Genomic DNA, 16135 nt, shown 5'->3' on the forward strand with positions numbered 1-16135 from the left:
AAATTAATGAGACCTTTGGATAAAAGAGAACCACTTGCATGAATATCAAGAGCTCAGATTGGAACCCAGTTCTAAGCAAAGAAGGGAAAGCAGAAAGGTGGAAGGAGAATACAGAGGGCCTATACAAGGGTGATGTACTTGAGGATAATATTATGGAAATGGAAGAGGATGTAGATGAAGATGAAATGGGAGATATGATATTGCGTGAAGAGTTTGACAGAGCACTGAAAGACCTGAGTCGAAACAACACCACCGGATTAGACAATATTCCATTAGAACTACTGATGGCCTTGGGGGAGCCAGTCCTGACAAAACTCTACCATCTGGTGAGCAAGATGTATGAGACAGGCAAAATACCCTCAGACTTCAAGAAGAATATAATAATCTCAATCCCAAAGAAAGCAGGTGTTGACAGATGTGAAAATTACTGAACTATCAGTTCAATAAGTCACAGCTGCAAAATACTAATGCGAATTCTTTACAGACAAATGGAAAAACTGATAGAAGCCAACCTTGGGGAAGATCAGTTTGGATTCCATAGAAATGTTGGAACACGTGAGGCAATACTGACCCTACGACTTATCTTAGAAGAAAGATTAAGGAAAGGCAAACCTACGTTTCTAGCATTTGTAGACTTAGAGAAAGCTTTTGACAATGTTGATTGGAATACTCTCTTTCAAATTCTGAAGGTGGCAGGGGTAAAATACAGAGAGCAAAAGGCTATTTACAATTTGTTCAGAAACCAGATGGCAGTTATATGAGTCGATGGGTATGAAAGGGAAGCAGTGGTTGGGAATGGAGTGAGACAGGGTTGTAGCCTCTCCCCGATGTTATTCGATCTCTATATTGAGCAAGCAGTAAAGGAAACAAAAGAAAAATTTGGAGTAGGTATTAAAATCCAGGGAGAAGAAATAAAAATTTTAAAGTTCATCGATGACATTGTAATTCTGTCAGAGACAGCAAAGGACTTGGAAGAGCAGTTGAACGGAATGGACAGTGTCTTGAAAGGAGGGTATAAGATGAACATCAACAAAAGCAAAACGAGGATAATGGAATGTAGTCGAATCAAGTCAGGTGATGCTGAGGGAATTAGATTAGGAAATCAGACACTTAAAGTAGTAAAGGAGTTTTACTATTTGAGGAGATAAATAACTGATGACGGTCGAAGTAGAGAGGATATAAAATGTAAACTGGCAATGGCAAGGAAAGCGTTTCTTAAGAAGAGAAATTTGTTAACATCAAGTATTGATTTAAGTGTCAGGAAGTCATTTCTCAAAGTATTTGTATGGAGTGTAGCCATGTATGGGATTGAAATGTGGATGATAAATAGCTTAGACAAGAAGAGAATAGAAGCTTTCAAAATGTGGTGCTACAGAAGAATGCTTTAAGTTTAGATGGGTTGATCACATAACTAATGAGGAGGTATTAAGTAGAATTGGGGATAAGAGGAGCTTGTGGCACAACTTGACTAAAAGAAGGGTTCGGTTGTTAGGACATGTTTTGAGGCATCAAGGGATCACAAATTTAGCATTGGAGGGCAGCGTGGAGGATAAAAATCGTAGAGGGAGACCAAGAGATGAATACAGTAAGCAGATTCAGAAGGATGTAGGTTGCAGTAAGTACTGGGAGATGAAGAAGCTTGCACAGGATAGAGTAGCATGGAGAGCTGCATCAAACCAGTCTCAGGACTGAAGACCACAACAACAACAACAACAACAACAACAACAACATGGAAAGGTAACTGCTTATGACAACAACACTCCAAAAGAACTCGTTACATTTTTAGAGCCATTGAAAGATGCAACAGAAGTGCTCCAAAGTGACAAGTATCCAACTATTCAATTTATTTTATTATGAATGCACAAAATAATGCCATTGTAATACAGTGCCCAACCTACAGATTACTGTAGATCTAGTTTTCTTGTTTAATATATGCTGTGTAACCAGCAAATGAATGTTGCAATTAATTGCAGAATGCTATTTTCAGTGTCACAGGTATTTTGGCAGTATGGTACTTCTGTTGTGTTGTCAGCTTTTAACTGTGGATACTACAAACACTGGAATAGCACTGTCTCCATCTCATACAGGAGAAAGTTGACATTTGGCCATTGCAAAGAATAGTAAAATTTGTGTAATCACCCTTACAGTTACTAAATATGATATCTGTTTTGACAGAGATGAAATGTTTATTACTGTGCATCAAATCTGTAATAAAATTTAGGTTTCAGGTAAGCTGGAACAAAATTACAATAACTTACTTTTTTCCTGAAATTTGAGGAAGTAATGTGCAAAGACAAACATGTTAAAACATCCCAGCTTCCTCAACCAAATTATAATGCCCCAGGATTTTCTGCACCAAATTATAACATTTCAGCTCCTCAACACCAAATTAAAACGTTGCATTAGGAGGTGTCTGCTTCGTGCAAAAGGTCTGGAGTTCATATTGACGACAACAAGTAATTCTTCATTACAGACGTTTATTTACAAACAGAACTGACAGACTTCACAGACTCAACAACTGACTCTCCGAGCTAACCGCACTGCATATCCGAACTGGCAACTGACAACTCCTAGGTGTATTAATATCTTTCCAAACAATGAGAGTCTTTGACAATGTTTTGTTTACAATACCATAGCAATTCACGACTTAAAACTAAATTAGACATTACAGAATTTTAGTACAGATTAAAGTAATTAAAAGGATCAGTACATATAAATTCTTACAAGCATAATTTCCAAATAGACTTTATAACATCCTTCTACCAGCTTCTGGACAACCTTCACCAGATTTGCACCGACGTTTCCAGAAACATCCCAACATTTGATTCTGGATATTTCTTGAGTGATTCAGAACAACCATTTATATGCAAAATGACTTAAATCGTTTTTCAAAACGTAAATAAATCTTTTTAGCAATATTTCCTGATACAAATCGTCCTTCGAAATTAGGTTATGAAACAGTTTTCACAAGTTTTCGTATTTTTGCCATCATAATGTAGAATTTCTCCATAGAAAGTTCCAGAAGTGTGCATTAAACGTTCTTTTACAGACTTTCTCTTTAGCTGGTGAGTTTTTAAAAGTATCTTGTCCATATTATACGAAATAATTTAGCTCAAAACTGATAATTTATACAATTAATCAGAGCTACAGCAAACAGTGAGTCTTTCTTTTACAAAATGAAATATAATTACAAAATTGAATGAAAATAGGTTACTAACACTAATATATATTTACATTAATTCTATTTTTGTTCTTTCTGTGCAAAATGTCCTAATATTGACACAGTACAATATTTAAACATCACCAAAGTTTCCCTTTACATTTTGCATATCTGTATCGACATCCCCTAAAAGTCTACAGTATCGAATACTTTAATATGTCCTGTAATGTTACAATGTCCAGTAAATGCAGTTCTATGTCTACGTCTACATGCTTACTGTACAAGTCACCGTATGGTGTGTGGCAGAGGGTACCTTGTACCACAACTAGTAGTTTCCTTTTCTGTTCTACTCACAGATAGAGCAAGGGAAAAACAACTGTCTGTCTGCCCCCATATGAGCTCTGATTTCTTGCATCTTATCTTCATGGTCCTTATGTGAAATGTATGTTAATGGCAGTAGGATCATTCTGTGGTCAGCTTAAAATGCTGGTTCTGTAAACTTTCTCAATAGTGTTCTTTGAAATGAATGTTTTCTTCCCTCCAAGCATTTCCATGAGCTCCTGAAGCATATCTGTAACACTTTAATGGTGACTGAACTTACTGCTAACAAATCTAGCAGCTCAGCTCTGAATTGCTTCGATTTCTTCTTTAAACCCTGTTGTGTGCTCAAGAACATGTTATGCTAGTGTACTGTATGTGGACTCCTTTACACATGAACCACACTTTCCTATAATTCTCTCAATAAACTGAAGTTGACCATTTGCCTTCCCTACCACTGCAATCCTCACATGCTTCTTCTGTTTCACATCGCTTCATGACATTATGCCCAGAAATTTAAACGACATGACTGTAAAGCAGGACAGTACTGATGCTGTATCCAAACATTATGGGTTTGTTTTTCCAACTCATCCACATTAACTTAAATTTTTCTACATGCATTTGTTGTTAATAAGAACGGTACTATGTTCTAACTAAACTCATGTCAGTGTAAATCCATCAACTGGTAGGAGTATGACACAAGCAAAGACAGTCTGCAGACACACCAAGCTGCTACTATAACCGTCGCAACAGCAATAGGATGAGTGCGCCAGACCAGATGGTCTTTGCCTTCCCTGTGGCATCTTGTTCTACCCGAGGCTGCCCACTTTGAGTATTTGTGAGTATTTGTACTTGCACAGTGCACTTGAAGAAGTACAAGTGAGCAAGATGCCCAACTTGCAGACCTTTAGTATGTATTAAAACCATTATGTATCACTCCCATAGGGATCACAAAGAGAAGATTAGCCTAATTGTAGCACATACAGTGGCATTTAGGCAATCATCCTTCCCATGCTGCATATATGAATAGGATAGGAATAAGCCAAAATAACTTGTGGATTAGGACATACAGTCTGCTGTGCACATCACAGTGGTCTGCAGAGTATAGATGTAGATGCAAATATGTCTTCTTCTAGACATAGAACCTTGTTACGAGAGTGAGTCAAATGAAAACCTTAAATTTGTAATAACAAATCAAAATTTCGTGACGTTATCCTGTAAGTTGCTAAGTGTGCTTCATACATCATGCAGAATGGCCTGTAGGTGGCAGCATATTGCAGATGCACACATACTGTCGCAATATCAGTATAAAGATGCGACTTGCACCAGGGAAAAACAGCGTTCTGTTATTCGGTTTTTGTGTAGTGAAAGTGTGAATCCTATTGAAATTCACTGATGAATGAAGGTTCAGTATGGTGATGCATGTTTGCCACAGCAGCAAGACTATGACTGGAGTAGGAAGTTCGCAGATGGAGTGACTTCAGTGGAAGATACTCCTCGTCCAGGTCAGACACAACATGTTGTGACTCCACAGAACATTGCAGCAGTTGAATCCATAGTGAAAGAAAACCACCGAGTGACACTGAGTGACATTGCAGCATGTTTACAGATTAGTCACGGCTCAGCACACCACATTGTGCATGATGTGCTCCAGTTTCAAAAAGTGTCTGCAAGATGGGTGCCATGGCAGCTGACTCCTGAAATGAGAGAACGACGTATTGATGCTTGTGAAGAACTTTTTTGGTGCTTTGAATGAGAAGTTGATGGCTTCCTTGCAAGAATCATTACTGGAGACAAAACCTGGGTTCACTTCCACCAACCGGAAACAAAGAGCAAGCAAGGAATGGTGCCATTCCTCAACACTAAAACCAAAGAAGCTTCAAACAGAACCATCAGCAGGGAAGGGTATGCTGACTCTTCTTTTGGGATGAAAAAGGTGTCATTTTGGAGCATTACTTGCCTAAAAGGACCACTGTCACCAGTTCATCGTACACAGATCAAATCATCTGCGGCTTGCAATCAAATTAAAACGACCTGGATTGCTGTCAGCAGGTGTCCTTTTGCAACATGACAATGCAAGGCCCCACACTGCCCATACAGCAGTTGCAACAATCACAGACCTGCATTTTGAGTGTCTTCCTCATCCACCACACTCACCATACCTTTCCCTAAGTGATTTCCATATGTTTGGACCACTCAAAGATGCAATGGGATGAAAGAAGTTCCGTTCTGATGAAGAAGTACACCAAGTGGTGCATGAGTGGTTGCGCGGACCACCAAAAGAATTTTTTTCTTAAGGAATTTATGCACTTTGTAAGTGCTGGAGGACTTGCATTGAGCATGGGGGAGATTATGTTGAAAAGTGATACAGCTTTGTACCACTTCCGCACAATAAATAATATTTAAAAAAATATTTAAGATTTTCATTTGACTCACCCTTGTACATACTACAGTAGCCATGTGAAATACCTGCCATTCTATTGCAAATATCAAGCTGCCATGTTTAAAGAAAGAATGGAAAAAGAGGTAAATCTATTGACATAATCTTAATACTGATTTCAGTGAGTTGACTCCAACAGCTCCCTGCCTAGTCTGAAATTGTGCCCAGCTAAGCTTTTGGGAAGAATGTACATAGAGGAGTGTAATCTGTGATGTGAGCAATGGCTCAGTGGCTTTAGGGGAGGAGGAAATTTTAATGAATTAAGGTTCCATGCATTTTTGTGCAAAGTCAGTTATAATTTACCATCACCATAAAGTACTGAAATAGAATCATGAACCACCTCTACAAATTTATGAACAATTAAAAATGCACTCCCAGAATGTCTTTGAAGTTACTTGGGCAATGTTTTAAGGTTGTTGTGGTAGACCTCATCTATACAGTGTAGCAAACGGCAGCTAGCTTAGTCTCTGAGATTAACACCTGTCTAATTAATGTGACCTAAGTTATTAAAGAGCTGTAATAATTCACAGTTTTCATTCTAGTCTAAGAGGAGGCAGGTTAGCAAATGCACCACATCATCTGCTGTACACAGCCTTCCTCAGCTGTTCTGGCAGGGTCAGCATCCTGGTATTGGTTCCTGTAAGTCTGTCACACTATCGAACCATTCTGGCCACCTTCAGTCTTCTCTCAAAGATGTCTTTGACAGAATCAGTTTCATCTTTCAGCACCCAATGAGAAACATTCTGATTGGTGGCTTTTGACATTGGTACTTTCCTTTAATAAATTAATCCCTTCTTACAAAAAATTAGTAAGTTATTTCTTTAATAAAATCAATAATAAATTATAATCTTATCTACATAGTGTAGAGGTTTAGTACAACAGAAAGGTTTGCAGTTTAAATTCATGTCCTACAGTTTCCACCAATGGTAAGTTTCTTGTTGCTTTGAGTGAAGCTCACCTCACTGTTTCTGTATATGTTGCACAAAAATTAAACACAGGCATCTTGATACCCCTTAGTGATGGTGCACAATAATATTTAAGGAATATTTTTGAAAAATTTGAATATCTCATTGTAGCAGAAGTGTTACGTGCTTTTAAGCTCACAAAATTTATTGGTACTCTTCCAAATGGCCTAACTGTGAAAAAATACAGACACCTTGACTCTGAAGATTGTCTATGGATGAATTGCTGCAATAACAGATGAACAGAAAAAGTTGGACATTCCAGATTTTGCAACATTTATTTCTTAACTTGCGTAAAACTGCAAACAGTTAAGAATAGCAGCAAGCATTCAAAATAAGGCTAGACATACTACTCATTTGCAGACAGCCTTCTAACCTTGTTGCACAAGAAATTATTTGAAACTTCAAAAACCCTTTGATATTTTACTAAGCAGGACATTGAAATCTTTGTCAGTGTCAGACTGTGTACATACTGTACATCTTGAAGGTAAATAATGCATGTTTCTTTAATCACAAAACACCCAGGCAATCACTGTTAAGGAACAAATTGCATTTGAATCTACTAAAACACGTGTCATTAGCAAAAAAAAAGTCATTATTGAAAATCATGATGAATGCTGATGAGACAGAATTTTCAGAACATCTTACTCAATTTCTGAACAGATCATTCACTGTATGATGCAATAAGATGCTCTGCACCACAGAAACACTAGATTGCCTGGATAAGGGTGGTTCCTATCCCTCACAAGCAAAATAGTAAATCATATAATTTCCAATCCATCAAACAGTGGACTACAATGAGTGTTTCTAAAACCATCCATCTCACTATTAACAAATTTATTTGTTTCTTTAGTACATTGTGGAATAAATGCAGAACAGCAGTTGTTATGATTGGGTAGTGAGAATGCAACAGTTAACGAGTATGTGAATTTGAAGCTGCACATCACTTTTGGCATAGAAAAACTGTGTGCAGAATTACCAATAAACATCTAATTCTTAGAGATAAGTACAATTTAACACTTATATGATTTTCCATTTACAATAATAAACTTCTAGAGATTCTTCCAAGTCATGAATTAATGGTCTGAATATTTTTTTCAGTCACTATATTTAGTTTGTTTTGACAGTGGTAAAACCCAGACAAGAGCCACTACTTGAAGTTCTCCAGAAATATTCAACACTGGTCAAGTTAGATCATTTGGGTATCTCATCATCTGGTAGTGGCTAAAACTATCTGAACAGTTTGACAGATTAGACAGTATTCGGCAAACACATCTGAAGTAGTTCAAGAATTATCACGTAATTCTAGTAAAGATGTTGTGACTTGCCAAGATATAATGGATATAGCCACAGCTAATCTATATAAAAGAGAGAGAGAGAGAGAGAGAGAGAACTAGAAGACATCATGCAATGTAATGGAAAAGGTAGATGGTAGCAAAAGAAAACTGCTACTTTTGTTGTAACTTTAAGTATGCCAGTGTTACCTAAATATGTTGAGAATGGTAAGGCCTTTTATCCAAGAACTTTAAGGTGCATAAAATGCTAGAGATTTGGCCATACTACATCAGGAAGTTGTTGTAACATGCATAAGATGTATCAGGCAGTCAAGGACACCAACCGATGAAAATTCAAGAAATGGAAGTAACAAAATGTGTGTTATATGCTGAATTGAAGAAGATATTTAAGGCACTCAGCTACTTAGCTTTGGTAAATCATTTGCATTCACAGTCATTAAACAAGTTGTAAGCAGGAGCATTCAATTAAGAGACATCAAAAGATACATCAACACCTGCACGTGCAAAAGTGTTCAGTCAATGAGAGTGGTGTTGTCTGTGATCCTTTGTGTTCATCAGAGTGGCAGTGTGTGAGATGCCCTTGAGGTGCTCCTATATTAGCACGAGTGCAGCCAGTGTGTCCTTGAAGCATTGTAAGAAATAAATGTTCCAGCATGGAGTGTGTCGGAAACTGCACAGCTGACAGCATAAAGCTTGGATAACAGTTGTTCTGCTGTCATGATACACTTCTTAAGTGTGTTGACAAACCCAATACCATCATACAGTTCTCCAGATGGGCAGCCCTGTGATGTGATGTCCCATTTTGTGCTGCAGGAGTGAAGTATGTTAGATGTCTGGTGAGAGGTGGAAGTGAAAAAGCAAGTCTATTCCCATTATCAGTTCCATGATGTTAGTGACCTAGAATGTCCATGTGAGTTGGTACTTAGGTGACAGTTGTAATGCGTATGTGATGGATCCATGCATCTTGATCTTTGAATTTGTTGCTCCATGAAGTTGTAGTATTGATGTTTTGTCAAATGTCAGTTTGCTCTCTAGTGGTACTGACTAATATCAGTTCCAGTGTCCTCCATAAAGTGCATTTTCAAATTATAATTGAAGATGAGCAGTCAGACACCCAGGTGTGCAGTTGAGGGGGCATGTACTTGAGTCCTGTGTAGTGTCTGTCAGCATCTTTGCTTCTCTGTATAAGCTAGTGTACCTATGGCAGCCCATGTTTGAAGTTTGGGACTCCATAAGGGGATTGGAAGTTGCTTGCGGTTTCTCCAGACTGTGCATGGTACCAGCAGGGCTGTGATCATGAGTCAGTGGTCCTGGTGCTCATAATAGTGTTGCCTGCAGCAGGAGTGGTACTGTGTGCAGCGTGTTGAGTCAGAGTGTTGACGTCACTGTCAGGGGGGCTGTCGTCAGCTCCGCTCAGGGTGGTGGGCACTTGAGGTAGGTGACTGTGTGTTGATGTGCTGCCAAGGTGCAGTACGTTTGTAATTTTCTATTATATCTATCTTGTAGTAGTGTAAATGGCCTGTCCATTAGAGTGAAACATCTCACAGAAGATTAGGCTTCATGTTACATCATTCATAGTTGTACTTGTGGTTGAAGTTTAATGATCCAGAGTGTCCGCAGGTCAGCATCCAACATGAGGTCAGTGTCCAGTGTAGATCAGAGTCATTACAAAAAGTGGGATGGCATTCTATCACCCAGTTGTTCATCATAGGTAGCCTGCTTTAACTGTTGCTCAGATGTCCTGGAGAGCAATTGTAGCAGTGCTGGTTTGGCTGCATCATACTTGTTGTGGGGGAAGTGTTGCCAAGATGTTGTCACTAATTAAGTCTGACTGTTCTGCCAGATGTCAAATGACAATGACAAATTTGGTGTCATCATCTAGGATGTCTGATGAAGTAAATTCACATTCGTTGGTGGCCAACCATAGAGTAGGCTGCGCTGATCTGAACGGAGGCACTTTTGGTTGTTTGTTGAGCTTGTAAGGTAAATAAAGGCATTTACATGGCCTGTCTATGATCAGCCAAGCTGGGATTGGTGAATAGTGTTCAAATGTTTGATTGAGAATGAGCAAATGTCCAGTCTCGCAATGCAGCAAAGGTGACTTGCGAAATGTTTCACTATTTGAACTAAGATGTATTTGTTCATTTTGTGCACATTGTTGTGTATTCATTGTAGACTCTTGTTCAAAGTCCAATAACAAGTTGTTTGTTGACTGCCATTCTCATAACATAGTAAGTGCTGTGTTGAGTGGCAACATTTCACATGTAGCTGAAGTACACTCATGTTTTATCACTGATTCCACACAATGATTGCACTGTTGATACACTTACATGTATTAATCCCAGATGGCTGCATTGTAAATGCTTAGTAGGCTGATCATTATGATAACTTGCATGAAACATTTTGTCATTGATACAGGGTCATCACTGTAGTAGAATTCCCTACTGGGTGACAGGAAGCATACTGATAACATAATCAGAACAGCTGAACTAAAAAATGATTTATTTATTAAATACAATACATGCACACATCTGCAGTCTAACACGGAGTAGAGGATACTGAAGTCTTTTCTTTGTCCAAAGATAAACCTCCCTTCACTTACCTAGGTCAGTACCACTTTCTAGATGTATTTGTTAAATAATTAATTAACCAAACAGACATAGTTTTTTGCCTTGTTCCACAAGCTTGGTGTTGGGAGGGGGGGGGGGGGGGGGGGGGGCGAGGGGAGGAGCATAAATTTCCTGGTCATTAGTTTAAAGACAGTAACCATAAATTTAAAATTTACCGAAAAGACTCCTTCACTGACACATTCATCCTGGCTTCCCCCCATCATTCTACAACTTACAAACATGCAGCATTCCATCATATGATCCACTGCCCCCTTTCTATCCCTGCATCCCAAGAAGGCTTTGACCAGGAACTTAACACAGTAAAAACAGTAGCCACAAATAATGAATTTAACCCCAACATCACTGTTAAAATCTTAGGTAAAAAGATGAAGAAGCAAGCCATGTTACTACTGTCCCCAATGAAAAACAGAGACAAACTGGAAAAGAAATTGTGCAGATTACCTGTTATAGGGAAAACATCAAATAGCATAAGTAATGGGACTCGAACTCCGGACCTTTTCCTTTTGTGGCCAAGTGGTCTACCAACTGAGCTACCCAAGCACTACTCACGCCCTTTCCTCACGGCTTCAGTTGTGCCAATACTTCGTCTCCTACCTTCCAAACCTTGCCTGCGAAAGGCAAAGGTCCCGAGTTTGAGTCTTGGTCCGGCACACAGTTTTAATCTGCCAGGAAGTTTCATATCAGCACACACTCCGCGGTAGAGTGAAAATGTCATTCTAGTGTAAGTAACATTAATAATAAAATTGTGAAACAAGGCAAGAAACAGTGTTTGTTCAGTTAATTTACAATGTTTCTCTAAGAACCCGCAGTTGATTTAATTAAAATTGTTAATTATTGCAATATTTAATCATAACCAATAAATTAGCCCACTTATGTTTATGTATTGATTATAATAATTGTTTTTCATACAGAAGCTTTGCTAGAAGTTTAATACACAATTTTGAGGGGGGGGGGGGGGGGAAATGTAACAGTATTTGGGATTGTTAGTTAATTCAATGTGTAAATTAATAACCCTACGTGGTACTAAACATGATATGAATATAATCTGTCCTTCAAAATGTCATAGCAGTACTGAGTAAAATGCTGGGCAAGAAAACTCTCAGCATTTACAAGACAATAATTGAAAATCATGTCTGATATTTCACATACGAAATAATATGATGCCTTCATATGTGGCCAACAAATGCAGTGATGATTCCATAGTATGTGATTCATTGAATCTACAGCACATAAATACATTGAGCAATAAAGGTGATTCATTTATAACATGTTAGAAATCACTGTGCCTATCTAGTATCACCCCTGTGTGCACCATATGTGTCATAAGATCCTAAAGTAGTGTCACGGCAACTCCTATCCAAGAATTAGTGATGATATGTGTATTTTTGAAGAGTGCTTTGTCATTTAAGGTTTGTCTTTTATCATTACATTCCAGAAACACCTAAAGTACCAAGTTTTATTGCCGGCCTGAAATGCTCATGTGTACATTTTTCTGCTTAGGTTCCAGGTGGTCCTCATAAGAAGGAACTGCTTGAAAATTTAGACAAGGTACCAACCTATGTGCAGCAGCTTCAGTTCACGGTGAAAAACCCAACTGTGGGCAAAGCTGCTACGTTCACAAAGGTTGATAATGTTATCCAAGAAACAAAAAGTCTTATGGACTGCATTTCTAAAGTGGTGACAACTTGCTTTGTTTGTGCCACAAAGGTAAACTACCTATGTTTCACTCTGTTTCATTTTTATTAACCTTGTAATTTCTGTAGCATATTACTTTTGGATTTAATGACAATATTTAACTTGGTGTGAGATAATTAGTATTTGTTCTTTGATAGTGAGTGTGAGTTGTCAAATTGCTGGAAGTTTGAGTGTGCTGTACTGTTTTTTTTTTTTTTTTTTAATGTGAATGAGAGATAGGACATATACATGCCCTACTCAGAAATTAAGGAGACCATCTGATTTTTTTTCCTAAGCATACAGGCTGCATTATTTGTTAGACAGTTAAAATAATTATGTTGTTTTTACCTACAACTGTAAGTATATGAGTCACTGAGTCAATACAAAAGTTTGTTGGTCTGTTCATCATCAGTTCCCTCAACATCTTTCATTATGCAAAGACACAAACTGTTCAATCCATCAACAATATACTATTCCTAAACGTACCATTCTCAGTGTTGATATTGGACTGTTTTACATACCAACCTTTTCTCTGGGTAATAAGTTGACAACGCCATTTAGACTGACACATTTGCACATAATGAACAGTTTCTTCTACATGCTGTTGTTTTCTAACATTTTCTTTCTTGCTCTGTTCTTCAAAGTTACACCACTCAGGGAATGTAATAATCTTACCTGTGCAGTTCATTCTTGCTTTGTTATTTTTGCAAAGAGTCTAATTTTGCTCCCATATAGATCAACCATTTTTGTTATCACAATGTGAAATCTGATTACTTTCTATGTTAAGGAGTAGGAAAGTAATTGGTAGTAATCAAGAAATCCGATTTTAAGATATATTAAGCAGCTACAGAAGTGCATGAGTTGAAGTAAAAAGTGTTTTCAAACTGCCTATTGGCTACAGTCTCGGGTAAAAAGTGTTTTCTATGAAAAGCATTTGATGGAACAAAGATTTGAAAAAGACAATGAGTCATTTGAAAGTTATGAAAAATTGAATCATTAGAACATGCTTTTTATAAAAGCAAATCTCAAAAGAATTGGTGATCAGTTATCATAATTTCAGTTGCAAAAAAATGTTTCTAGGTACTCATATTTTGAAAACACTGTTTACTCAAAAAAGGTTTACTGATAGAAAAAGATGTGAGTGAAATTCATACAGCACTGTTTCAGTTCCTGAAAAACAAAAAAAAACTTTTGAATATTTGCTACATCTTCATTCAAATGGCAAAAGGAGCCAAGTCTTTTTTCCAAGACATTATCATGAATGATGACAGACTGTACTTTTAATGTGAGTTTCCCACAAAATGGTGAAGTGATTATGACTGTAACTGGTGAAATGGGACCATTGAAACTGCAAATGATGAAATTCAAGAGTAAGTTTGTGCCAATGACAGTTTCCATCCATTTTGTATGATCACCAAGAAACTTATTTACCAGGTTGTTACAAAAACTCCTCATGACTGCTTGGGTGTTCAGGATGTTTTTTTTTTAGAATCCACCTGGTCTTGGGATTAGAAAGGCGTCTCTCTGCAGTAAGACAATAGACATTCCTATAATACCAGAATTGCGATAAAAATGTTGTTGCTTCAGCACTTATTAAATTTGGTAGATACTTTAGGACTAAAGGAAACCACTCACTGAAAAGCAGAAGCATTGAGTTGTCACCTGGAGCACACACATACAAAGAAAACTACTTAGCTTTTGGAGCAATCATTCTTTCAAGCTAGAGTACAAATACACACAGAAAACACACACACAATACATCTACATATACATATACACTCACATGCATACACCCACCTCTGCCCCTACATGGCGCCAGCTGGCTGCACATTTTCTGTGTATATTTGTACCCAAGGATGACACCAAAGCTAGAAAGTTTTCTCTCTTTTTTGTGTGCCTGTCAAGGAATCAATGCTTCTGCTGTTCAGTGATTGGCCTCTGTTATTACTAAAGTATTTACATTCTACCAGAACTTTTATACTAAATTCAGTAGAGTTAGCTAAACTGAAGTTGCAAATGAAACCTGTAGGTAATGTTGACATTTGGACTAATTTGGTATGCCACATTGTTATGTACATTTCATAATCATTTTTATGCTTTTTGATAATATGTAGAACTTCTTAATATGCTTGGATAGATAAAAAAAAATCTACTAACCCTTGGTGACAGGAGAAAACACATGTAAATGTTATGGAATTGTGCAAGCTTTCATAGCTTCATTGCTTCACAGCCATAGCCATATATAGATAGACAGGCAGAGAGAGAGGGATGTGTGTGTGTGTGTGTGTGTGTGTGTGTGTGTGTGTGTGTGTGTGGGCGCGCGCGCGCGCGCGAGAGAGAGAGAGAGAGAGAGAGAGAGAGAGAGAGAGAGAGAGAATCGAAAAGTAATGTTCCCTTTTCATGCAAACTACTTTTTACTGAGCTATTGATACTTCTCTGTTGTAAAGTTAGAAGAGCATAGTAGGACTAGCTAATTCATACATGGAATGACTTATTATACAGAATTAATTGAACTACTTTGTCCAAACATAGTATGTTACGCTCCAAGTGAACAAAAGTTTCAGTATCAGACCAAGCAAAAGAGAGTCATAACTAGGGATAAATCAATGAGCAAAAATCTGAAATTGGCATTTATAATATAAATGAGTTGGTGAGTTATGAGATGTAGCTTCAGACAAGAACTAAATTTAATAGGTGTCACAAAAACTTATTATATCTCATAGAATGATGGTTATCACAGTACTTCCTCCAAGTACCTGCAGAACTACTTGGTGCATGCCACGGAGCAATTATGGTATGTTTTTCCTTCTATGTATTGCCATGTATTTTCAACAAGAACTGTGTAGGTGCTTGTTCTGTCATTCATCTGTGGCTGCCTCTTCTGGTAAAGGCCATTTCTGGAGGCCATTTGTATAAATAGCAAACTTTGACATTAATTACTGACTAAACTGCTGGCCAGACAAAAAAAACTGGAATAGGATTTTTTTTTTTTACTTCAAATTAAATGTACTTTCTGCAGATGACTTTCCCATATGCATTGGAAAGTTAACAGCTGCTTAATGAGTAAAATAGAATTTATTGTTAGTTAATGCAGTTTTACTTGTTAGGCAGCTATTATAACTAACATCACCACAAGAGAAACAATAATAAATCATAGTAGTCTGTAGAGTAAATGCTTACTTTTTACAAGTATTTGAAATCATTACTCAACTATCCATACCAAAAAATTATTTTCCCAAAACGATTCTATAAGCATTTCCTTAAGATCTTCATTAAAATTACTTGTCAAATAATGTTTGTTACATGTCACTATAGCTTTTAAATAAAGTCTGTAAACTGCCACTTGGTTAAGGCTCTGTCAAACAGGGAGATGACTGGCAGTGTACATAAATGTGGTGTTGTTTGCTGTGGCTGCTGATAGTCACATAGGCTGTGAGCAGGGCCCAATTCCACACTGCAAATGAACAGATCGTTTCTTGAATACTGCACGTGAACTATCCTTTATAGTGGACAGTGTTCAGTTGTTGAGAACTCTGACTGGTGGAATGTTCTTCCAAAGCTTCTAGCTCTAGCAGCCACTGTCCATGTCCAGTTTAGTTATGCCTGACTTAATAATACAGTATAGTCCCCAGTCATTAATTTCTTTGTAATATCTT

The 16135-nt window shown here is 37.6% G+C and overlaps 1 protein-coding gene across 4 annotated transcripts in view; it reads left to right on the forward strand.

Moving 5' to 3' along the window:
* LOC126272870 (alpha-catulin) overlaps positions 1-16135 on the forward strand; it is a 396855-nt gene that overhangs the window by 357799 nt on the left and 22921 nt on the right. For all 4 annotated transcript variants that reach the window (XM_049976091.1, XM_049976092.1, XM_049976093.1 and 1 more), the window contains exon 10: positions 12306-12512. In XM_049976091.1, the coding sequence (XP_049832048.1) occupies positions 12306-12512 (207 nt within the window). The remainder of the gene's footprint in view (positions 1-12305; positions 12513-16135) is intronic.

This window comes from Schistocerca gregaria, chromosome 5 (genome assembly GCF_023897955.1).
Source record: "Schistocerca gregaria isolate iqSchGreg1 chromosome 5, iqSchGreg1.2, whole genome shotgun sequence".
Lineage (NCBI taxonomy): Eukaryota > Metazoa > Arthropoda > Insecta > Orthoptera > Acrididae > Schistocerca > Schistocerca gregaria.